Here is a 26,968-nt window from a genome sequence, read left to right as displayed (position 1 = left end):
AATTAATTAATTAATTGGATATGGGCTCAATATGAGTGGATGTCAGGATGGCCAATTTCGGAATAATGGGAACCCTAATTGGCCATCACACTATATATAGGCTATGGTCCCCAATATACCGGACACACTGCATATTGACTCTTCTCCCCATCAGAAGAGTCCTAAAGGCATAAGGAGTCCTGGTTGAGGAAGAACCACAAGCCAACGGATGCTCGTCGTCCGTCTCTCTTTGTGTTTCAGGATTATAACGGTTAGTTCATCTAATGGATTCGTCATCCAGGTATTCCTATTACTATGATCTTTGATAAATCAACATGTCGTAGATCCTGTTTTATATACATGCTTGTGTTTATTTGGCTTCCGCACTAAAGTAATATTATAGATTTAATCTTTGTTATTAAGAGCATGTATATGATTAAATTATTAAGTTAATTCTAACAGGACTAACATTGACTATTTTTTGACGTAAATCCGATATTTCATGCGCACAACTGCAAAAACTAATCCCATAAGTCTTGTGAGACCCAACTATGTGACAAATTCTCCCTAGCAGTTTTAACTCTGTTGAATGTCCAAACGAAAGATCAACGTTAACTATTGCGTAGTATTAGTATTATTTTTTTTTTGACAAAACTATTATTATAATACTATACTTTATTTTTCTTATTTTGGTATTATTAACTATTATTATAATACTTTAGTAAAAAAATACTATTATTATAATACTAAATATGATTATATTTTATTTTTCTTATTTTGGTATCATTATTATTATTGTACTTTTTACTTTCTATAAAAAAATGTACCAATTTTTCTTATAAAAAAATACCAATTTTACTTTCTATAAAAAAAAATTACCAAAAAAGAAATTTCTATAAATAAAAATAAAAAATTCATAATTATCAACCAAAATAGAGTCCACAGTTTCGTTAATTCACGCGATGCACAATGCACTTTAACTATACTCACTCACACGCGTGAACTTAGTTATAAAAAAATACCCTCAGAAACATCACAAAATTACATTTTAACCATTTCTTCGTTACAAAAATACAAAATACCCCACTTTATTTCTTTCTCTTCCACTTCGTGTGTTTCTCAGAAAAGAAAGAATATGCAAAGAAAGAAACTTCTAGAGAGAGAAACTAGAGAGGGAGAAACAGAGAGAATATAGCGCAAAAATTGAAACCTAGGTTTCAATTCTTGCATCAAAGTTTCGAACTAGATAGATAGAGAAAAATTGAAGCAAATTAGTTTGTGTTTTTTTGTTAATTTTTTTTTTCTTTCAGTATTTTTGGTTTGAATTAGGGTTTTGTTGAATTGATTTGTTAGGGTTTTGATTTGGAATTTGAAGTTTCTGATTGTGTTTAGGATAATTGGTGAAATTTGAAGCTTATGTGATATGAGTGAAGTTAGTGTTTTCTAGGGTTTGTGTGTGTGTGTGTGGGGTTTCAATGGGGAGCATGGGTGAGCATGATAGAAAACGGCGTTTTAGCTCTTTATCACCTACACCTGCAATTGCCAAGAAGTTACCATTCTTGCCAGTTTCTGAAGACAAAAAGGTATCCAAAATTCCAAGTTTTTTAGTTTCTGAAATTTTGATGCTTGAGTTTTCTTTGGATAATTGTTGATTGAAGTTTTAATTGTTGATTTTTGCTTGAATTTTACTTGCTAGATATAGGATTATGTGTAATTGTGGAGTTTTTAATCTGTTGTTATTAGTTTCTGGTGCTTGGAAGTTTTTTTAGTTAATTGTTGCTTGAATTTTACATGCTTAAAATAGGATTATGTATAATGATTAAGTGGAAAAGTTTATGCTGAATGTTAATTCTGTCTGATTTTATTTTTTTAAGTATTTGGCTGCTCATTTTTGTTTGTTTGACTTGATAGCTGTTTACTTGTTATTAGTCCTTAATGAAGTCAAAGGTTTTTGAATCAGTTTTATTGTGAAAATTGATTATGATTATATGATAGTCATATGATTTTAATTGTTCTCGATCTCTAATATGACAGAGACCGGTGGTTTCTAGTAATTTATGTAGTTGTTTTTTGTAGCGAGGTTTAGACTTGTTCGATGTTTATCAAGATATAAGTTTACCAGAACATACCTTGTCATATTCCTGGTAGACCTATATTCTTTGGTTGTCCTTACTATTTTGTGTAATTTGTGTAATGGGTGTTTTTTTAGTTTGTTAATGCAAGTGCATTAAGAGTTGTGTGTCCATGCATTGCTTTTTAACTTTTTATATGCTCAAACGTTTTTGGATGATATTATAACTTTGCTTGAACGTCTTCTGCTGTCTTACTCTAATCAGATCAGTTACAATATAAATTTTCTGTCTTACTGCTGAATGAATAACTAGTAAAACAATAAAAGTGAAAGTTTTGTTGATACTTATTTAGTTTCATTCTTCATAAGTTAATGCATATTATATAATTAATAACCAAATCTTGTAAAAGATTTTTACCATATGTTATTTCCAGGAACTTCATTCAAATGGTAATGAAGGACAAAATATGTCATGTATTTAATGCATCATATGGATTTCATGTACGGTTCTACCACATAAGCTAAACCGTGCTAATAAGAAATGTCACTGTTAGTATTTGAACTTATGCATTCTCTTATGTTGTAGCTTGATATTGCTGTACTTCAGTATCAAAACCAAAAGCTCACACAGAAATTAGAGACTCAGAAGTTAGAATATACAGCTCTTGAGAATAAATTTTCTCAACTGAAGGAGAGGCAACAGTCGTATGATTCTACCTTAGCAGTGGTCAAGAAGTCTTGGCAGCAGGTAATTGGTTCAATTTCATTCTCGCTTCTTTCTTTAATAATATTATATGATGATTACTTTTCTTATTGATTTATATCACTATGGTATACTGATTATTCTCCATCTTTTGAGGATAGCTGGTTAATGATTTAGAGTCACGTTCTGAATGCACAAGGGAGTCTAGCCGCAAAGCAGATTCCAGTTTTGCATCAAGCTCAAATGGTGAGGATCATTTGCTAATGGCCTTTAGTTTCTGTTATTTTATTGTTGCAAGAATATCTGATTTAATTATTTGTCTAATTGCATGTTTTGACTGAATGTATTTTTTTGTATTTCATTAACATTTGAGCCATGAATTTTGTCTTTGGCGGAAAGGAGTGAAAGTTTAATTTAAAGTTGTCTGATTATATAATTTGAGCGAAATTATTTGCTATGTGAGCATAATCATACAAATGATACAAACTACAATTTTGGAATCTTTATTTATTCAACTGGACAAATGGGTTAATCTATTTGCATCTTGCTTAAAAATCTTTCCCAAGGAGCCAAACGAGTTAATCTAATGGCACGGCTCTTACACTGGGCAAAAGCTAATTGTAGCTCTCCATTACCCTTACGTCTTCTAGAGATCCTGTTGGAACCTTAATGAGGTCAATACCTTGTCTTTTTGAAAGTTTAGAAGGCGATGCTGTTTATTTCATTAGGTAATTTTTTGTTGTCCTTATTAATGGTTCAACTATTCGGGACGTAAAGTTTATGCTATTTAGGTCTTATTAGGTGATTTAGGTCACTATTTAATGAATAATGAATAAATGTTGCTTGGTTGATTTTACTGGATCATGCTTTGTTTGGTATTACTATTAATAGGAGTGTAATTCCTTTCAGGATTAGAGCTTTAATTACAGTCTTTCTCATTAAAATTTGGACGAGTTTACATACAGATGTAATCTGATGTTTCTTTTAATGATTCACCAAGTTTGTTCATTATTTTAGTTAGAACCCAGCTCTTGGCCCGGGCTACATTTTTCTATGACTACTGTTTTTTATTTTATTTATTTTATTTATTTATTTATTTAAGGATTTGTTTCTTTCAATATAAGGTCCGGCATGTTTCTTTTTTCATTTGCTAGCTTCCTTAGTAAATCTTTCTTAAATTTACCCTGTAATACATTCCAAGAAATCATTTTTTGTTGGGACTATTTACATCATGGTTTTGGGCTTGGGTTATCAATTCAGTCTTTCATAGTCACTGACTCACTGATGCTCGTAATCTAATCTCCTGATAACCACCAACACATGTGCTTGAAATCTAATCTCCTGATAACCACCAACCTTAGGTTATGTTGTCTGCTGATTTGCCTAAAAGATGGAATTTAGTTAAATGGAATTGGAAGGTTCTACTTCTAGGTTCTATTGTTTGAAATGTTTAAAATTGGCTGAAATGGAATTGAATGGAACTTGATTGAATGCATTTCATTTTATTATACTTAATCCAATACCTTTTTTTTTTTCCTCTCCAATATGGGGGAGTATATAATGGAACCAATTTTTCTACCTGTTACATTATAAAAATATCCAAACAATGTAATAATAATTCCATTCCATTGCATTCCTTATGTTCCATTTGATTCCATTCCGTTCCATTAACCATTAAACATCCAAATTCCAAACACAAATGGTTGCATTTGGTGAGAATAATGCAATTGCATTCTGATAACTCCAAGTTTGTTTGTGAGCATGCTAGGTAGAGGGAGGGACTGAAAAAGAGGGTGTATTGTCAGTTGAGAGAATTTGGGCCTTTAGGTAGAGGGAGGTCAAGACTGTCAAAGTTCTGCTGAGTTTTATCCTTGTAATTGGGGTTCTTCCCTAACTTCTTTGTAATGAAGTTCTGTTTCCTATAATATTGAACAAAAACAAGAATTAATAAACTGGAACGCGAATCAGATATTGAATGACATGGAAATAATTTTGTAGTTTGGCTGATATTGGTTTAATTAAAACGAAATAACTGCTATTGTTTATTGGATTAAACAAAATAAACGCTCTTAATATGAAACAAAAAAAAATCAATTGTTATTGTTTTTTTTTCCTATGTTGTGTGTGTGTGCATGCTCATAATCTGAATATGCATTTTTCATATTAAGGGCTCGTTTGGCCCAGCTTTTTTTAGAGTTTATGCAAACAGCGTATGCAATTTTTATATATTATTATAAGTTTGTCAAGGTAGTTTATGATTAAATAGCTTATAAAATTACAATTTTCACGAGTGTGAACTTATAAAATAGCATAAAATCGGTTATCTGACAATTATTATAGAAGTACTTTTTGTTTATTAAATCTGAATATGCTCATAATCTCAATTCAATTTTATTTTGGAGGAATAATATTTTGGAGTTTAAGGGGATTAAGCTTAGGAGTCATACTCTTAAGCTACTGATGATTGACAATTGGGTGTGGCTTATAACAACACCCGTGATAAAGAAAATTAATTTAGTGCTATGCTAGAAGGGTTGGCAATGGATGTTATATTCTTTCTATGAAGACTTGTGGAGAGATAGGAACAACTAAAATTTAAACATGATTTCTATTGATTCGTAAAAGTCGCATGTTAGGGTGCTTAGAGAGGTATTATGCAATGCCCTGGAAAAAAGAAGAGTCCACGTGATTGCCTCTGTTTAAATTACTAAAAATTTTGATATTACATTGAGACAGCATTAATTGCTTATATGCTGGGGAATTATATCAGTTAATGAGGATTCTTTGATCTGTTTGCCAGGTTCTTCGTCTACTGTTCAAGATGTTTTTCTTAGCCGACTTTTGCAAACTGGTGCTACTGAAAATTCCTCCTCTAACCACTTTGCAAACGAGATGGAACAACATAGAGAAATGACTGCTGAAAAAGTTAAAAGCATTTTGAATAATATATTGACATCTAGTAATAACTTTCATTGTCTGAAAGATGGATTTCATACTGCACTACTGCAAAAGCTTCGAGAAGATGGTAAGCTACAAGTGCTTATTTATTGTATCTGATTATCACATGTTGGCCTTATTCTTTCAGAGCAGTCTCCTAGCTTACTTGGTTACACTGCCTGTTTATAGTTTCATGTGGGCAGATGCTATCCAATGATCTGGAGCTGGAAAGTAAAAACTTGAGATTGGCATTAAGTGAACTTCACTTAAAGCACAAGTCGTTAGCAAGTGATTTCCGAATTCAGAGGGATCTGGATGCCAAAAATAAAGCTGAGCTTAAACGATTAAAAGGTAAATTCTGTCTACTATGATCTTAAGCAATTAATCTTATCCTCATATTGTAAGATATACCATGTGATCTATAAGTGACTCGCTTCACGTACAAAATAGAAATATGTTGAAAACAATGAAAAGTATATAGAAATTTCAAAGCCCGTAGAGTGCATGCACACACACACATCAACCTTTCTTTTCCGTGTTTTTACAGTGAACATGGCCCAATATAAGATCTAGGACAGACTACAATACTATCTTAGAAAAATACCAAATGAGTTTTATAAAGAGTAGCACCCCTCACATTACAACCTGGTTTGTAAGGATGAGTTTGGCCCAATATAAAATAAGGTATCAGAGCCTATCAATCTGGGTCATCCACCATTTATATCTACGCATCAAGCCCAGCGTGAGGAGATGTCTTTGGAAAAACCCAAATGCCACATAGGATAAAGATAACGCCTGAAATGAGTTTATAAAGAGTTACACCCCTCAGCTTACAAGTCGGTTTTGTAACGACGAGCTAACCCCAATATAAAACCTAATAGGGCCTTACTTAACCTGACAAAACTGGTTTGCAAGGTGAGGACTGTCTAAGCCTTTTAAGCACTACATAGTTCAATAGCTAGTTGATCTGTGAGTCTTGATACACTATCTCTGGTGGTGAGAGGATGTCTTCACTGCAAGTTTAAGTTCTGTATATTTAGCAAAATGGGCAATTTGAAGTTCGAGTTTTTCAGTTTAAATGTCTAGTTAGACTGTGATGGGTTTGGGTTGGATAGTTTGCGGCCCATTGGAAAGTTGTTGTGATCTTGCAAAACTTTAATATTCCCTCCTCTCCTTTCTATAAGAAACAAAAAAACCAAATCATCAAAACCAAGGAAGAGTCTTTAAATGCATTGATGTTAATTTTTTTTTCTTTTTCAAAAATACCCACACTGCACATTACATGTATCCGCATATATGGGGAATAAGTGGATTTTTAGTTAAATAAGGGTATGAAAGGAATTCCAACAACTAATACTCTTGAAAAATTGGTCTGCATTTCTTATACAAAGTATCAAAGATAGTATTTAGTTCAGCTAAAATTGAGAGAAACTGGAAACACATTGAAAATGAAAAGATAACTATTGCAGCAGACTGGAGAGAGAAGGTGGACTACTTGTAAAGCTAGCCATCTAGCTGAATTAACGGCCATTGGTTACAGATACATTAACAGACCAGCAAGAAAAATACAATACTTTAGTGAGTAGATTGGGTTTTAATAAACCAAGTAACTAGTATACCCGTGGTAAGAGCCTTGTAGAGAAGCCAGAAGGTAGGTTTTGCACACCGAGTTTAGATAAGATGCATTTTATGCTATATTTCACAGTTTGAGATTCAAAACAGACGATTTTGAAAACCATGAACAGATGTATAAATAGTAGGCGGTCTTAGATCTATTAAAATTCCATATCATATAAACTGAGTTCAAATAGCAGAATAGCTGCAGTGTTGTGACTACACTGCTGAATTGAAATATTGAATGATTCTGCCCGTTCATTCAAAACTCTTGAACAGTTTTTTTTATCACAATCAATAGAATGTATATAACTTAGTTGGTTTTGACATGTACTTACCCATTGTTCTCTCTCCAAATGGCCGAGGAAAAGAGTGAAAACAAATATACTCCTTACAGTATTATATATTATGCTTTGAAGGTTGACAATATACAATTTATTTTCCTTGATCTTGTTGATTTACTTAGGGGAACTGGAAGGCACAGTTGCGGAGTTAGAAGAAATCAATCACAACCTTGCAACTCTTAAGGTAGAGAAAGATGCAGCCAAAGGGGCAATTCTCCCAGTATTAGCTGTTGGGAATACACATATTCCAAATGATAAGATCAAAGACAAACAAAAGGATTTACAAGATATGGAATCTACTTTGAAGGAGCTATTGGTATCATTTCTGGATATTTTATTTCGATGGTTTTTATAATTTATAGGATATTTTATCTTAATTATTGAGTTTCTTAGGACCGAGCTTCAACACGATTAGTGGAACTGAAACGTCTTCACGAGGAAAGAATAAGGTTATTACAGCAATTGTGCGATATACAGGTTTGTTTTCATTGTTTCATTCTGAACTTTGGTCTTTTTATCCATATAGTTATCGATCCCGAATAGCGGCGCAGGGTGGCCAACTCTGCATCTGGGATCTGGCATGTAATATTTTTGATATTTATTAAATAATTAATACTTTATATACACTATAAATTAATTAAAACTTTATTAAATAATTTAGACTATAAATAATTTACACTATATGTCTAAATTCTATTTAATATTTTTGTTATTATTTTAACATGTATGTACCCACTTAAACTGAAAATAAAATCAAGCAAACAGGATTCTGATCATAGTCACAGAATTCTCTACTCTAATAAGGTAACCATGAATTGGTTCCTGGTACTGATTCGCAGTACTTTTGCGATTTGGTTCGTCCAAATTCATGTAGATTTTGCAGAAGACAATTTACCAAAAAGATGGAAGAGAGAACTGTAAAAAATCTCACAGTTTTTCACATTTACCAGCTTTGAATTTCAGCTTTATTGTTGCATATGAAGAAAGAAATCGGAAGGGGAAATTTCGTAATCGGTTTCCACCCATTATCTGATTAATTGCATGTTTGAACACATGGGCGAGATAATGAAAAACAGTGGAGACGAACCGAAAAGAGAGATGGGTCAAGAAGATGAAGGGTTAATTCAGAAAGAGACTATTTTTTATTGAAAAAGAATTGTTTATTTGGAAAAGCGAATTAGTGTTTTTTTGACTGAAAAACTAGTATTATTTTATTATTATTTTTGGTAACTAACCGACTATCCATTTTTCATGGTGACTAGTATTCTCGTGAAAAAAATGATTCTAGGCCCAAACCACTTATATCAGTACCAGTGGCCCATGATTCACTTTAGACAAACAAATAAAAATGAAATAACAATGAAACCCTAGCTAATAAGAGATAAACAGCGTGAGCTGTGAGTTGAAGAAAGGCGCAAGTGCTGGACTGGCCAGAAAATGCAAAAGCTGGTCGGAAAACGTGGGTGGAGTGATTCCACAGTGGAAGGAAGGCGGTCAAAAAAAGTGAGGAAGTTCAATTTCCTTTTTGTTTTTGAGTTTTTTCTTCCCCTTTCCTAGCATGGTCTGTAGCATGGCCAACATTGTGATTTGGGCCACAATTGCGGCCTCTATGTCCGTACCTTGAATCTGTGGCAATACTGCTGCAGTAAAGTGTCCACCCTGCCCGCCTCTACAGTGCCGCTATTTGGCACCATTGACACCCTAGGTTTTACTATTGTTTACGATTGTGATATTATGCACATGTTTTTATATTTTCCTTTTCTGCCATTGCATAGTTTTTGACTTCAAATGATTACATCAGAATACAGTGAAGAATTTGAAGTGTATTACCTCTTCCCATGCATTCCAATTGGTTAGAGATCAGATAGAAAAATCAAAATCTGAAGTGCAGGAGTATCAGGCCTTATATGAGAAACTACAGGTTGTTACTGGTCGGTAGTTTCATTTGTGCCTTGTGCTTGTTATCCCATTTGCTAGGATATATCTCTGATGATGACATTCTTGCTCCCGATTATGCTATATACTTGTAGGCTGAGAAGGATAATCTTGCATGGAAGGAAAGGGAGTGGTACATTAAAAATGATTTAGCTGATCTTTTTCAAAGATCTGTGACAGTTTCTGATCTTAGAGTGGCTGATATACGCACTGAGATACAGAAAGCGATTGAGCAAAGAAATGTGATTGAAAATAGGCTGAAAGAGGAAGCAAGAGAACCAGGTTGGTATTTCCCCTTTATCTTTGTAAAGCATGCTATTTGATTCTTTTATGGTTTATTATTGGTGATGCATTTGCTTTCGCTTCAGGAAGGAAAGAAATTATTGCCGAATTTAAATCTCTGCTTTCTTCGTTTCCTGATGAAATGGGATCCATGCAAAGTCAACTTACTAAATATAAAGAATCAGCTTCAGATCTCCATTCTTTGCATGCAAATGTGCATTCTATTTCCAGTATCCTTGATCAGAAGGTTGGTGTTTGTATACATGAACTGTAGCTTTAGGCAACATAAAATCACAGTTCCTCATAAATGTTTGTTTCTAAGTACCAGGTAAAAGAATGTGATGCATTATCGGTTAGGTCTGCAGATCAACTTGCTGAGATAAACAGACTGCATGTTGTGGTATGTTCTTGTGCTTTTTTATTTTTTGAAAAATATCAGCTACACTGGGTTGTGGTTCTTCAAAGTCGCCTGTCCTATTTGTGATATATTGTAAAGTATTTTTTGACTAGTTTCTTGAAATTTCTGTGATCTAGATGTCAGTATTGTGCACAAATCATAACAGTTAAAGGTTCTGCAATATAGCTTTTGTATTTTTATCATTGAAAGGTGTTATTTTTCCTCTCATTATTAGAGTGTACCCTTAGGGTCTCATATTAGGGGTATGGCTCCATCCTTCAGTTGTATGGTATGGTCTTGCCTTTGTTTAGGTGGTAATCGATTTGGGTGTTTTAAAAAGATCTTCAAACTCATGCCGAACCCCTTCCACAGCCTCTCACATTTCTTCTTTGCCAGAATAACCTGTTACAGCATTTGCAGCCGACAATTAAACTCTGATCTTGTTAATCATTGATTTTATTGAAAGTACAAACATGGCCAATTCTGGCTCTATTGTGTATGTTGTGTTAGAATATGCATTGTAAATTTGTAATATTGGGCCTTGATCTGACTCTGTAGGTTTCCTCTCATTCAACATTTGTCATTTGATAATTAATTAGGGATTGATGCCTATATTATTAGTTGTGACTTGTGAAGAATAAGTTTAGTTACTACTTATGCTGTATGTGTCATGTCATATAAATGGTTACAGTCAGGTTTGTATGAGTATGAAGGCTGATAGTAGTGACTTTCTATTCCGTTTTTTCCTTTTCTTGTCATAATAAACTTCCCTTTACTTTTGATACAGGTTCAAGATTTGCGAGTGACTGAGGATGAGATGAAGTTGATACTGCAAATGTATAGACACGAGACCATTGATTCAAGGTTTGGGTTTCAATTCTCAACTTGAATTCATATGATCTCCGAATTGTTCTAGTTTATATTTTTAATAACTTGGCTTTAACATTACAAGGAATATTTTGGATGCACAATTTCCAAAACATAAAATAGTAAAAGTTTTGAAAAATGAAATATCAAAAGCTTGAACATTTTTGTGAGCCAATGACTAGGTAAAATGATGTGCCTCATTTATTCATTGTCTTGGGTAGTTGCCAACTTGCCTTTCTTGGTCCTTAAATGCATGAAATGGTATATGTGGAACACTAACAGAGATCTGTGTCTCAGGGATGTCATGGAAGCAAGGGAAGCAGAATACAGAGCATGGGCACATGTTCAAAGTTTGAAATCATCTCTTGATGAGCACAATTTAGAACTTCGAGTAAAAACAGCAATTGAATCAGAGGCCAGATCACAGCAAAAACTTGCTGCGGCTGAAGCTGAGATTGCAGAGATGAGACATAAATTAGATGATTCTAAAAGGTTAACCTCCAACTTACTGGTATTAATGGAAAGTGTTTCCTAATCTGATGTGCTTCACAGTTCTTCCTTCCAATTGTTGCCTTAAGACACATATATCTTTTTATTTTGCCTTCAAGTGCATCTTTGGTGAAGTTTTTCAAATACTTGCATGAATTTTGTTCTTCTATATTTTTGGTTGTTTGGTTTTGTTTGTCAAGAATAGAGATAGTTTATGCTGGTTGGTTTATATGATCTTTTTACTTTTACTCTTTCCTATCCTCAAAATATTTTTTATAAGTGTCTCTGTACATTTTCAATGTGTGTCCGATTATTGAAATCAAGTTACTTTGTCATTGCTCCGTAAATGCTCTATTATATGTTGAAGTTATAGGTATTAAATAAAAGGAGGAGAGAAATAATAAGAACTTTGAATATTATTGATGATGATTTGATACTAACTTGATACAAAACAATAACGCAAACCTCTATAAAGATACAAGACTCACAATCCTTAATAAATAAGAAAATGAGAAAACATATCATGATCATAACTAAGTAATATTGAAACTAATCCTAGGAGATAATCTATAAGGTTAGAAACTGATCCTAAAGCATAACCTAAATATTCTAACATAATATCAATAATACTATGAGATATTTTGTATATTCTAAGACTCCCCCTCAAGCTAAAACCTAGATAGCAGCCTGATTGAAATTTCATGGCAAGGAATCAAACAAAGCAAAGCCTGGCCTTCTCAAACACACATTTGGATCTTCAAACCAATAACATCGAAGACCCAAAATACTTAAAACATGAAATTCAATCTGACAACTGTTTCAGGGATAGAGACAAGGTCAGTTCATCTTGGACGAAGACACGGCCAACACATCTAGGAAAAAGATCTAGGCCAGACCATCTGGGACAAAGATAGGTTGAACCCAGTCCTTCTGAAACGAAGACGGCTGTACATCTAGTTTGAAGGCTAAGGCCAGAGCACCTATGACAAAGTGTTGGGTTTGTGTGAGGCATAACCAACCAAAAGTCACCATAGGAATGACTATCAATGAAAACATAAGTCACCACTAATATGATTCATCTGTGGTAAAAGAACCATAACTAGGATGATCACTAATAGGAACAGAACCCACATGTATGATCCATTAATGAGAAAAAAATTGCATGACATACGCTGACGAAGAAGCAGTGTGGCTGTAACAACAACTCATGTCTTGGAGTGGCGACAGAATTATAAAGGATAGATCTTGGTCGAGGAGAGAGGGGCCATACTCATGCAAAAATTATTTGGAAACATTGCTGCACGAGCTTCCACATGCAGTGTAGGCAAAGGCTGCCATTTGAAATCAGATGACAATGTTCAATCGTGTAAGAGCGCATCAGAGCTTTAGTGGACCTGAGACTTTGAGATACCATAGATTGGCTGGTGACAATTCGAAGTAGGTAGTTTCATTGGAAAGTGTTCCAACATAGAGGACGACACGACAAAAGGAAGCAAACCAAGAAAAAAAAAGATGGTTCAGGAAAATAAATTCCATATTCAATAATACAATCTATAATTACATTTCTGAAACCTTTTGGAACCATTAGGAAACTTCTCACCGGAATAGTGACTTGTGTTACTTTGTTTTTTCTTTCAGTTGTGGGATATATTTTAGTTTTTGCAAGTAGAATGAAATTACGGTTAATGTTTCAGATCTGAAAGGATCTAATGAGACAATGTTTCAGATCTTCATCTGTTTTCAATTGTATGGCTTTAGTTCTATGCTATAATGCTAATCATGGTTAGTTATTCTAATCCATGATGTTTGACTTTTTCAGGGAGATGGGTAAATTGTCTAATGTCTTGAGATCTAAAAATGAAGAAAATGAAGCCTACTTATCTGAAATAGAGGTTGAATTTCTTATCTTGGGGGAATGGATTTATTTTTTCATGACAATTTTTTCCAATTATTCAGCTCATAAATTGTCTGTTTTTTTTACAATGTATTTTTTGTATATTGGATGGATGATATTCCTGCAGACAATTGGACAAGCATATGATGATATGCAAACCCAAAACCAGCATCTGTTGCATCAGATTACTGAGAGAGATGATTACAATATTAAGGTATTTATCTTAAATTAAGTTTCACCGATAAAAGTGTAATTGGAAAACAATTCTAATTTAATATTATGTTTTCGTTGCCATTTTCATATAAACAAAGATTTGAGTTTCAGTTAGGAAACCTGTAATTAGGTATGGATAAGAATTTCTAAGATTTTTTTGAATTTATGATTAAAATATCTTCTCCCATTGCCATCGATGAACAATTGAAAATGAGGAGTACTAGAACATGGTGAACTACGCAGATTTTTTTTTTTTCAACAAGCTGACTAAGCAACACTTGAAGAGACTGCAACCTCTCAACCAACTGACTCACTTAATACCTCCCCTTCTGTGAATGTTTTTGCTTTCTTTTCCTTTTTGTTTGATTTGTTCCATTTTTATTGGTTTCATACAACCTGCTATTCCAAACGCTTATGCACTTGACTCTTACAATAATAATGTATTTATTGTTAATGAGTGAGGAGAATGTACAATATATACCTACAGTGACAAAGTGGCTAACCTAATCAATCCCTAGAGATTAAGGCATAAAATTAAGGAAAGACTCCTAAAAAAACAATCAGGATGATACCGTACTTGGTTCTACTATTATTTTACATTTTCCAGTTTTATCAAATATCAGCCATGGCGGGTATCTTTGGCGGTTTTTGGGCTCTCTGCCATGGGCAATTTCAGCCGATATTGCTGGATTTTCCACCATACTCCAATATGACGGCCGGTATGGCTTTCCGCCATTGACAACACCGACATTTTCTCAACATATTAATTTGTAAAAAGTTATATTTTGAATAATGGACAATTCTTGCCAATAGGAAAATGATAGAAACTGGTATCAAAATAGAAATTAATAGTAATTTTACAATGGGTTCCCAAGAAATTCTAGAGTCTTGGTTCTCTCCTCTCCAAGAATTCGAGAGCTTGGTCTCTCCCTCCCAAATAACCACTTTATAGTTTTCAGAATAACCCCACAACAGCCTGCAGAGTTTCCTTTTTATTCACACACAATACATAACTTAATAACTACTTAGTCAAACAGAAAATTGGCTTTTGGTTGTTTGTTTTTATTGTATCACGTGTGTTCTATTTCTGTTATTTTAAGAAGTGAATCTGAGTTGCGGAATAGGTAAATTAGACAATGCTATACACGTTTGTCTACTATTTAACACCTAGAGCAAAGGAATTGAATCTGCTGCCTGTCACTATTTTATTTTTACTTATATACTTATATATTTATATTGATATTGGTTATTCATGAAAACTAGGTATATATATTTATATGATATATGCTATTTTTGTTGGTTATATATTGATATATGCTGCACCGCTGTTGTAGCTTGTTTTAGAAGGTGTAAGGGCTAGACAAAAAACCGATTCTTTGATCATGGAGAAGCAATTAATGGAACAAGAGATCCAGCAATCAAATGTCTCTCTGAATTTATATGATACGAAAGCTGCAAGAATTGAAGACCAGGTAGCTAGGTCTTGATTTAAATCACACGTTAGATGTGAGATTTAAATCACACATTAGATTTAGATGTTAATTTGGAATTTATTTCTGTTTAATTGATGTGCAGCTGAGGTTTTGCTCTGATCAGATTCAAAAACTTAAGGACAATAAACATCAAAGTTCTGTCGGTTTGGAAAATGCACAAAGAAGGCTGTCGGATATTAAACCATCATCGCAACAAGTTAGGGATACAGTGGTGGAAGTGCAATCTAAAATTACAAGTAGTCGGGTGACTTGTATGGAGTTAGAAGTAGAACTCGATAAAGAAAGGTATTTAACCTGTAATGTATTCAAGATATTCTCTTCAAATGATACTAGTACACAGCAGTTATGTAGGTTTTTTTTTCTTTTTATCACCAGGTTTGACAAAAAAAAAGTAGAAGAAGATCTGGAGGTTGCTAAGAGAAACTTGTCACGTCTTAAAGCACAAGATGAGGATTCCTCAGTAACTGATAAGCTTCAACAGGAACTGGGAGAGTACAGGGAAATTGTCAAGTGCAGTATCTGTCGAGACAAGACAAAAGAGGTAATATTTTATTGCAATTTGAGCTATTTAATAAAGTTTGTTAAGCCGCAATTGGTGCTGGAGAGCATCAACGATGGCATGTGGCTCAGTCTCAGTTGACATACTGAGCTCCCTGTGTACGTTGGGTGGAAACCCCACCCGGAGCATCATGTGTTTAGTGTCAAGCTGATGTCAGAATGGGAGTTAGCTTCACATCTAAAGAGTCTGGGAACACATTGTCTTATTAAAAAAAAAAAAGTAGCTAAACGACATCCTTTCCAAATATAGCTAGGAAAGAATTTGAAGAGACCAAACTAATTGGGAATTAAGCGTCCCTTCTTAGGAATAAATCCAAATTCATGTAGGATTATCATGAATGTCTTTTCTAGATCATTTTTTACTTTTCCTGGAAGAGGTCTTTGGAGTCTGAAAATGAATAAGTAAATTTGATAAAATGCCTATCCACGTCAATGTCTTTTGTTCAATTATGTTGAACAGGTTTTAGTAATGTTGATAGCTGACTTGTTGTCGCAACAAAGCTTCATAGGTCCATCCATTTCAAATCTTCTAAAATAATTGAGTCAGAGTAAACATACTTCTGTGACTCAATTTCCATCTAGAAAATTACATGTAATAGTGGACCTCCTGTAAAAAAAAAAGAATAGTGGACCTCCTTCTTCAGATATTGTTTTGGTGTATGTATGTTCTGTTTTCCCCCATTTATTTAATTTATTTTTGCTGCACTACCGTATGGTTGGATATAGCGAACTTGCTTTTATTGTCTTTTCTCTAATTAAAATTTGGAAAAATATTTTGTTCTTTTGGGGTGTTTCCTCATATTTCCAATTTTGTCAGGTGGTAATTACAAAATGCTACCACTTGTTCTGCAACTCATGTATCCAGAAAGTTGCTGGGAGTCGACAGCGCAAATGTCCACAATGTGGTGCATGCTTTGGGGCTAATGATGTTAAGCCGGTTTATTTGTAATTAAGGTTCCATCATGCTTTTTGGGAAGACCCAGTGGTTTTTTAAAAATGATCTGTGGTGCATGGTTCAATTGTTTGCTTTTGCCAACTTTTGAGAGAATTGAGATCAGGAACATTGGCAGCAACATGAGTGCCCGTCTCATTTCATTTTGGACCATAAATGATTGTTTTTGCTGGTACTTGAAGTTTCTCAGTACCACTTGTACTCTTTCTTGAATGTGGGATGTTTGGTTTTACTTTCGGCGAAAAGAATTTGAAGCCACAGGAAACATATTTGTTCTTTTGCAGATTTATCATAAGTCTTCTTCCAATGAGATTTGGAGAGGCCATGAAGGTTTTTGTATTTTTTGACTGTACAATTAATGTTTCAAACTATTATAAGCCTGAATTGGCCATGATGGCTAATTGCCTTGGAAGTAGACTCCTAAGAGTGCAATGACAATGTCTTACTCTTAGATCAATAGTTCTTTTTTTTTCTTTTTCTTTTTCTGCTGCGATGGCAGAAGTTCAAATTTTGGCTTTAGAGGCTTGTGTTGTTGTACTTGTATATATCTTAGATTCATAAGGGGTCGTTCAATTTTGGTTTATCACAGCCTGTAATTGTGTTAATGATATGCCAAGATATCATTGTAATTTCTGTTGTAATTTATGAATTCCCGATTTATCTTTCCTTATAGTTTTTATTTCTTTTTTATTGATAGGTTTCATTCTTGCATTTCATTGCCTTCCGATTCTGTTTGAGAAATATAATGTTTCAACTTGTTGATATAGTTGTAATTAAAGATATACTAAGGCTTTGAATAAGAACTCGCCTTATTAATAAATTGGTCGTATAGTAAGATCATTTGGGCGTGCGCAGAAAAAAAATTGAATGGAAAGCTCAATTCTTTAAATGAATTTGATTTACCAAAAAAATAATTTGCTTTTTTAGACGTATTCTTTAAATTATAGTGATTTATTTTGGAATGCAATTATTTTTTCAGTACTATGTTATATGTACTATGTTTTGATTTCCATTTGGTGGTCATTAATTTTGTCGGGGTACTTGTTGTGAACATAGTGAGTTTTCTCCTAGCAATTAATTTTTTTTCATATGCAAGAATTAGGTACTGTGTTCTTGGTTCTTTGCTAAAGGGATCATGTCTCTAATCATTTGAGCCAAATTAATTGTTGTCCTTTTATTATTGTCCTTTTATTTTTAAATTTTTCCACTCACTTTTATTCAATTTTTCATTTACATTTTTTTGGGTTGGCATGGTATAACTGGATTTGTTTTTCATACGCCAATTAGGGATTGAATTCCATACCAACTCCTTAAGTTGCCCAACTCTCTTACATCTTTCACCATTTTGTTGTTGGTTCATTTTTTCTAATATTCTTAAATAAAAAATGTGACAAATATTTAATATTTTATAACAAATTTTAAAAACTTTATTTTATATTTTCTATCTTGACATAATATAATATTGACCGTAATTATTAAGTAAAAGTCGGTAGATCCGTGTAAATGCTTTGATAGTAAAATCTATATAAGCAGAATACAAAAAAAAAAAAATCTATATAAGCAACATCATTGCATACATTAAAATTTAGGTCAGGTCTAATTTCCATACAAAAGCAATTTGGGAGGAGGAAAATGTCTTTCACTTATTAACGCATTTTGTGTTGTGCCATATCCATCGAGACTAGAAATCTAAAGTGCGGCTCCTATAATTCTATAATTCTATAATAAGTAACTTCAATTAGAGGAGGGGTTTTTTTTTTTTTAAACAAAAGTTCTTTCTACACCAAAGGGTTTTTTTTTAACAATTAAAAAATCGAATTGATAATTCGTAAATATAAACACCCATCAGACAAATAATGTCCCTAAATATAAACTTATTTTCAAATTACTAAATACCACTAAATATCTTGGAACATAATAAAAATCAAGATTAACTATATATAAATATTCAAAAGGGTATTTTATACACATCCACATATAAAATGGACACATTATGTCTATACTATCAATTTTTTTTTAATAAAAGTGGCCAGAGAAATATGTACTTATATTTAGAAACAGATGGAATAATAAATAAAACAAAGGTCTATATGACACTGCCACTTGAACTTTCGTAACTATCTTCAGAGACAAACGCTATTCTCTTAATATTATGCCTCTTAATGTTAGTACAAGTCCATTAAAAAGTATACTTAGCCAAATACCGTAACACCACCAAAGAGATTCTCACATTGATAACAAAATTTAAACTTACACTTTATAGAATATAAATTGTATCATTATCAATTAGATCATATTTCTTAGCTAGATATGATCAAAATACTCTTGTTGTTTTTTACCACCATTATCAATAGTATATGTGGAATTACTATTAGATTCTTAAATCCTCTCATGGCATAAATTTGCTTGGATTACATTAAACCACGTGGATTAACTTTTGTTAATTAGCCTACTTGTTTGTATTTGCAAAAAAAATTATGGGGAAAAGCTGGCAAATAATGATTGTACTTTGAATACTAAGTAGATCGTGACATATAATAGAAATTGGCCAATTACAAAGAAAATCGTGTTCAATTATTAATTGGTGTCTAGATGATATAGTATTTGATAGTGATATCTCCTTTCTACTTTTGTTTTTTCATTTTTTGTCTGTGACGTTGTTAAGCACTTAAATTCTTTCAATAATTCCATTAACAAAATAGAGCTGTTTGGCTCTTTTTTATGTATATATTGTTTTTTAACTACATTCTTGTATAAAATATCTTTAGATTTGTCCCGTAAGCTTATCTCAGTTGACAAATCATTGTATTATATATGTAGGAGTCAAGTTTCGAATCTCGATCATCTTACTTATCTACTATAAAGGTGGGATTTCTAGCCATAAACTACTTGACAAAAAAAGAAAAACGAAGAAAAAATCCTTAGATTTGTCAATAAACTTTCAATATTAAAACGTAGTTGTTGTCCCATAATTACAAACTAAAATGTTGGAGAGATATTTTATATGTTTAAATGTAATTTTGATCTCTATTTTTATTAAATTATAATTTTGATCATTCAAATATACATTGCACAATTTTGGTTTTATTTTTCAGAAATTTTGACAAACTTGTGACTTCGACCATCTAATTTGATGATTGTAATGATAAGAGAATTAAAACTGCATTTAAATCTCTTTCTCAACACCCGGTGTGTGTTATGTCACTAAATTCTTCATTTGAAATCATAAAAAAAAAATGACTACATTTTAGTGCTAGTTAAAAAAAAAAAAATTACATAAGCTTTAAAAAAAAATTGGGTCAAACGAGTCCTTAGTATCCGTCAATGTAAACGGTTATTATCGATAAAAAGTAACTCTCAAATATATTTTCGTTCAAAAGACTATAATTCAAATGTTTGTGTTCGATAACCTTGATACTAACTGATCAAATTCACACACACAAATAAAAAAATTGAATTCATATTCACTTGCTTAAAAGATCCAAAACCACTCAAACTACAATGATATTTTGTTAACTATTTTTTTTTTGTCAAGATTTTTTTAACTAATTTAATCACTTTAAAGTTTAATCACTATACTTTTCTTTCTCAAGATGCATGTTGTCGATTTCTTTGGATACCTACATGCATGTGCGTTTATTTACAAACCAAGAATCACATAAAATCTCTTATACTATATATTAAAAAAAAGGTTTTTTCTAATTAACCCTCACATAAATGGAGGGTAAACGCCCTATGCTGACATGACACCAATTAAATTCAGCCATATGTGTCTAAGTCAAACACAAATAATTTTTTACCAAAAATAATTTTGACTACTTTAATTTTCAAATAATTATATTTTAGGTAACTACTTTTTACTAATTATATTTTAGCTTACACATATTCTTATCATTTACTAAAAAAATATTTTTCGAAAATATTATTCATCTTTTCTTTTTTCGTAAGATCAAATTTTTTCGCCGGCGCTTCGCTTGTCGCCGCTGCTTCACTTGTCGTCGTCGCTGCTTCACTTGTGATCCTTGAAGATCGCCGCTTCCTTAGGCTCCGGAATCACTTCTCCATCACCAGTCTCTTCACAATTGTTTTTCAGAATTTTGTTTCGGCTACGTTTGTTCCAGAATCGGTTCATCTAAATAACATTGATTTTATTTTTTATTCTCTTGTATGTTTTAATCACTATTTGTCAATTTAACAATTCAAATAGCAATTACAAATCCCTCAAGGAATTAAATCGAAGCGACGACGACAAGTGAAGCGGCGGCGACAAGCGAAGCGCCGACGAAAAAATTTGATCTTAAGAAAAGATGAATACGTAAGAAAAGATGAATAGGATTTGTTAAAAGTGTTTTTTAGTAAATGATAAGAATATGTGTAACCTAAAATATAATTAATGAAAAGTAGTAACCTAAAGTATAATTATTTGAAAATTAAAGTAGTCAAAATTATATTTTGGTAAAAAATTAGTTATGTTTGACTTGGACACATATATGGCTGAATTTGATTGGTCATGTCAGCATAGGGCATATATCCTCAATTTATATGAGGGTAGAGAAGTAATCACCTAAAAAAAATTATTAAAAATCTCTTATACTCAATTATATGAAGAAAAAAGTAATTAATGCTAGTGGAAAAGAAATATTCCATCAAGGTCCTTCTGGATTATTGTTTATTTTATCATCCAATTGTTAAACAAAATTAATAATAAATGATGCAATTAGTCTTACCGGTATCTTTCCAACAGAAAGATAAAGAAAAGAAATAAATATTTGAGGGTTTCCTTGCTTTACAGTCAAACTACATGAAACCTTCATCAATATGTTGAGAACAAAATCATTAAAGCATAATGTTCTTTACTTCTTTTAAGACAAGATCTTTTCCTAAAATAACTAAATAATAATTAAGCAATCAAAGTGAAAAATAATTAACCAAGTTATTGAATCAAGTGGTTAACGAGCTTCACTAAATGACGAATCGTTCAACAGATTCCGAGTTCAATTTTTTACTTACCTCGTAGCTGAATTCTATAGAGCCTCTTCTCCTAGTAACTAGATGGTTAACAACAAAAAAGTGAAAAATAATTGAAGAGAATATGATTCTTCCAAATCCATTAAGTGACCATTCTTAGTAAATATATTGAGAGAATATCAAATTTCAATCATATGCACACATAAAGTTCATAAAAGATGCTTCTTTATTATTTTGTACAATGCCATACATTTTAGTAATCTTTTTTGGCTATATCTAATTTAGTCTAAACATTACTAAACTAAATTAGGCAAATAGCTAGCTATACACAACAACCATTTAGAGATACATAGCAGTGATTACATAGAAGACAAATTTAACTCTCAATTTTATTTCCTTTTTTTTGTTGCTTATTTCTCATTTTATTTTTCCAAATGTGAAACAATAGCTATAGCTAGCAAAGTTTTAAATCACACTTTTGGTCTCATTGCAATCAACACATTGTTTAACATACACAATTTTTTAACACACATTTTTTAATCGGTTGAAATTCAATTGAATCTCACTAAATTATATATGCCCCACATAAATTTAGTAGAATGCATTTGAATTTCAACCAATCAGAAATTATGTGTTGAAAGATTGTGGTAATAAAGAATATGTTGCTAACATAATTCTATGAACGATTAGGGTCAAATGCATATGATGCAAATTAATTTGAGGTCGAGTTGTAGCCTACAATGACAAAATTCTTGATGTCGCATTCCAGATAGTGGCCGACGATGACGCTAGTAGTACTCCCAAGACGACGAAAATTGCTCCTCGAGCCGAAGTCCACTATCAACACTACATAAATGCCAAGAAGAAGAAAAAGAAAGAAGTCCATTTTTTCCATCAAGAAAAAGATCCGGCAAATCAAAGAGCGTGTCATCAATATCATCATTCATAGCAGTAGTAGTACTAGTAGTAGTAGAATTCGGAGAACTTGAATTAGACTCTTGAACATTGTCAATGGAAGACACACTTGAAAAAGAACCTTGATCTTCATGATTTTGCACATGTTGATCATTTTCACCTTGACAACAATCCTTAACTTCCACAAAAACAGTTGATGCTGCTTTTGCAGCTGCAATTTGAATGTCTTTAGGTGATGTAGTTGAAGGCCTTGGAAGATTTTGAGCCAAATTTGGGAAATTGAGATAAGCTGAATGACCCTTTATAGCTAAAGCAGCTACATCATGAGCTCTAGCTGCCATTTCAGCTGTAGGGTATGTCCCAAGCCATATTCTTGACTTTTTTCTTGGCTCACGTATTTCACTAACCCATTTTCCCCATGCTCTCATTCTTACTCCTCTATATGTAGGGTGTTTTGTGTCTTTTTCACTTCTCTCTCTTTTCTTGCACTTTGTTTCATTTTGAGGACTATTTTTAGTGTCTTGATTTTGATTGGTGCATGAATTTGAGATAGAAGATGTTGGTGATGTTGGTGTTGATGATGTTGAGGAGGATGAGGATGTGCTAAAGATGTTTTCACTAGCATCATTTTCCATGTTGATATGTATTTTTTCTTCTAAGCTTAGGGGGGTTGAGATATTAGATTTAGAGGTGTATATAGAGAGAAATGAATGAGTGTGGAAGGTGCATAAAAATAGAGAAGTGTGTTTGTTTTTTATGATTCTCTAAAAAAAGAAATTGGATTTATATAAAGAAGAAAAGAAAAGAATAAAGAAAAGAAAAAGAAACAAAAGCAAAAAAAAAAAAAGGAATATAAAACATGGGTCCAGAAGGGTACAATTCAGCTACTTTGTTTCCCATATTGAAATTTAAGACATTGGCATTGGCTTTAGATTTAGATGTACTATATGCAAAAGATGAATACCAATGCTTTTTATTTTTTGAGGTCTTTTGTCAATATACGTATTCCCTATGTTTCACATGTGTTTGCCTAGTTGGTCCTACTTTAAGGGATCCCAATTCCTTTGTACTTATAAAATCGTGTATTTATACGTAATAATAGATTTCTAACTATCAACTTTAAATCAGTCGAATAACGTCAAATTTTTACTAAATGACATTTTTATACAATTTTTACCGACGAAAATTAATAAATGCGTCACACATTTGTCATCCAAAATCTACTTTTAAGAGCAAGCAGCTTGTCCTTAGCTAGGTTCCTCACTATGTGGTTATGCCTTACTTTCCCTACCATGATTTTCACATGAAATTTCCAATACCATTACTAATAATTTGTTGTGAATTCTTTAATAATCACACCAATAATCTTGATGTGTGGAGCAAATCGAATAAGCAATCAAAACGTGGAAATAGCAATAATAATCACAAACAAAAGATAATCGATAAAACTGTAAAGAACACGAAGCAAATTGTTTACCCAGTTCGGTTATAACAACCTAGTCTGGGGGAGAGAGACTCTCCGTTCCACTATCGATGAAAAGCTTGATTACAAAGATTCAATACAAGAGTTGCAAGAATTTAGAGTTTTCCTAAATTCTACCCTTTTCCCGAATCTCTTCCCGTGACCAAGAGATTCATTCAATAAGTGTTTACAAGGTGATGAATCAATCCCCAACCCTAGAGTATGCCCAAGAGAAGTTCTCTAATAAACCCTAGTCTTTTGTTGGCTTTAGAAACCCTAAAATCACCTTAAAAACAGAAAAAACGCATTGCCTATAAATAGGCTCGCGCAGGCTGCGCCTCGCGCAAACCTCACTGCGCCTCGCGCAGGAGGCAGTGGCTAAAGCTCCACCTACATATCACAGCTGCGCCTCGCGCAGAATATCCTGCGCCTCGCGCAGGAGGCAGCAGCTTAACTTGTTTTTTTCTGATCATAATTTCAAGGCAATTACAACAATTCTCCACCTTGCCTTTAAATTGATGGTGATTCCAACTTCCCACCAACCATCATGCCGCTCTCTCCAAGTTTACACCACCCTATTCGGCCCCCGGAGTCTACCTCTCCGTACTCCCGAAAAATGCTTGCCTCCAATTGCCCTTGGATTTTTAGGACAACCCACAAGCTACACCGTACCCTCTTCAAACCCCGGATTGTATCTTTCCGTACTCTTGAAGATATGCTTGCCTCCAACCAACCTTGGAATTTTAGGTGGTTTCACAAGCTGCAACCTCAAACTCTCCTTGTGTCCAACTACCTCCCGCAGTCTAACAAGTTACCAAGCTTGATCACTGTTGCTTCCACACAAGATCTCCATAGCCATACCACTTTGGTGTACCTCCACCTCAAACCGAGATTCCTCCACCAAAGCCTTAAACCGGTATATCCACTATGTCCTCCACCTTGTAACGTAAAACTTTTCAACTACTCCGAAACACACATCAAGTCATTGTTAGTCTCCAACACTTCCCGGTTTAGTTCCACCACCTAGTAAACTTCATTTCACTGGTACAACTAAAACCAACCAATGTCACTAACAACCAACCGAAGTTTCACAACTTATCCACACCATGAGAATCACAACTAGTAACAAAGTTCAAGAACAATACCTCGCATTGTGTGAAAGAAATTCAACCATACCTTAAACCTTATAAGCTTTCCCGTCTCCAAGATAAACAAACTCCACCTTCAACTAGCTCTAGGGCTTCAAAGTACTCCTTCCTCAAAACACATGTGATCGGAGCATCCAAAGTCCATGACTTCAACTCCATTGATTCCCAACTTCACCACACTAGCACATCTGCATTCTCACAGTAATAAAGTTGTTGTTTCGAACGTAATCCTGAGTATTATTCCACCGCCTCTCCAGACCGATGTTGAGTATTATTACCACCGCCTCTCCAGGCTGATGTTGAGTATTATTACCACCGCCTCTCCAGACTGATGTTGAGTATTATTACCACCGCCTCTCCAGGCTGACCGTCTTCTTCACCATCTCCATTAACCTTTTATCTTCGAGGCACCAGATAACAACACTCCATGTTTTATCCATCATCTCGAACATTAAAATTGCTTCAATCTTCACTCTCCACAATTCCAAATTGCTTTTGGAAAGTCCCTCGATATCCGACTTAGAACCCATGGCGCTCGCTTCAAATTGTTCCAATTGCCCCACGGTGGGCGCCAATTGTTGTGAATTCTTTAATAATCACACCAATAATCTTGATGTGTGGAGCAAATCGAATAAGCAATCAAAACGTGGAAATAGCAATAATAATCACAAACAAAAGATAATCGATAAAACTGTAAAGAACACGAAGCAAATTGTTTACCCAGTTCGGTTATAACAACCTAGTCTGGGGGAGAGAGACTCTCCGTTCCACTATCGATGAAAAGCTTGATTACAAAGATTCAATACAAGAGTTGCAAGAATTTAGAGTTTTCCTAAATTCTACCCTTTTCCCGAATCTCTTCCCGTGACCAAGAGATTCATTCAATAAGTGTTTACAAGGTGATGAATCAATCCCCAACCCTAGAGTATGCCCAAGAGAAGTTCTCTAATAAACCCTAGTCTTTTGTTGGCTTTAGAAACCCTAAAATCACCTTAAAAACAGAAAAAACGCATTGCCTATAAATAGGCTCGCGCAGGCTGCGCCTCGCGCAAACCTCACTGCGCCTCGCGCAGGAGGCAGTGGCTAAAGCTCCACCTACATATCACAGCTGCGCCTCGCGCAGAATATCCTGCGCCTCGCGCAGGAGGCAGCAGCTTAACTTGTTTTTTTCTGATCATAATTTCAAGGCAATTACAACATAATTCTTCTATTTTTGACCATAAATATATATTTTTTGGTGGCCAGCTAGCTGGGTCCATTTGGATAGCAGATCTTATAATCATTTAATATATATGGGCCTTTTCTTTAATACTCTTGGCCATGTGTTATAAACTTTAAATTAAGTTAGTTAAGCATAATGTCAGTGCCTCCTGAAATCAATATTTTTATATTATCAGCTTGTTTTGTCCTCTTCCCACTTGACACAATTTTATGACTTAAATCTAATCTTTGGTCTCCTTCCAACTAAGAAAATTAAGTAGTAACACATTTTTCTTTGACTTAACTGTTGGAATTCTAATACCTTGACAATAAATGGATTAAAAAAAATGAATATCTTTAAGTTTTGGGAAATTAGAGAGATAAGATTACTTTTGACAATAATATGAGAGGGAAGATTACTTTTGTTAGTGTTGGTGTTTAAGAATTAGGTTTTAGTCTTGTGTTAATGGGATAATGTTTAAATAAATTAAACGGTTAAGGATATGAACATGTCATTAGACTTAAATTTTATGGGATAATTTTTTCA

At 33.5% G+C, this 26,968-nt stretch overlaps 2 protein-coding genes across 6 annotated transcripts; one reads left to right on the top strand and one right to left on the bottom strand.

Annotated features, from left to right (window-relative positions):
- The first annotated feature begins 1,024 nt into the window (after nt 1–1,024).
- On the top strand, nt 1,025–17,394 carry LOC123891183 (E3 ubiquitin-protein ligase BRE1-like 1). Of its 5 annotated transcripts, none has more exons than XM_045941028.1 (19): nt 1,025–1,562; nt 2,637–2,798; nt 2,915–2,999; nt 5,554–5,778; nt 5,880–6,041; nt 7,771–7,964; nt 8,042–8,125; nt 9,450–9,569; nt 9,679–9,865; nt 9,952–10,112; nt 10,194–10,265; nt 11,050–11,126; nt 11,427–11,621; nt 13,438–13,510; nt 13,640–13,726; nt 15,060–15,197; nt 15,301–15,503; nt 15,594–15,759; nt 16,594–17,394. In XM_045941028.1, the coding sequence occupies exons 1-19, from the start codon at nt 1,455–1,457 to the stop codon at nt 16,723–16,725; spliced, it is 2,631 nt and encodes an 876-aa protein (XP_045796984.1). In that variant the 5' UTR covers nt 1,025–1,454; the 3' UTR covers nt 16,726–17,394. The 5 variants fall into 5 exon arrangements, with proteins under 5 accessions (XP_045796984.1, XP_045796985.1, XP_045796983.1 ...); XM_045941029.1 differs by having other exon boundaries at nt 1,065–1,562; nt 15,322–15,503; XM_045941027.1 differs by having other exon boundaries at nt 1,078–1,562; nt 15,322–15,759.
- Nucleotides 17,395–21,904: 4,510 nt separating this feature from the next.
- Nucleotides 21,905–23,363, bottom strand: LOC123889458 (ethylene-responsive transcription factor ERF034-like). Its single transcript, XM_045938797.1, has one exon. It carries the CDS (start codon nt 23,244–23,246, stop codon nt 22,485–22,487), a length of 762 nt encoding a protein of 253 aa, XP_045794753.1. The 5' UTR covers nt 23,247–23,363; the 3' UTR covers nt 21,905–22,484.
- Between the last annotated feature and the right edge of the window lie 3,605 nt (nt 23,364–26,968).

The sequence above is a fragment of the Trifolium pratense genome, linkage group LG6 (genome assembly GCF_020283565.1).
Source record: "Trifolium pratense cultivar HEN17-A07 linkage group LG6, ARS_RC_1.1, whole genome shotgun sequence".
Taxonomy (NCBI): domain Eukaryota; kingdom Viridiplantae; phylum Streptophyta; class Magnoliopsida; order Fabales; family Fabaceae; genus Trifolium; species Trifolium pratense.
This window is presented reverse-complemented; position numbering and strand designations above follow the sequence as displayed.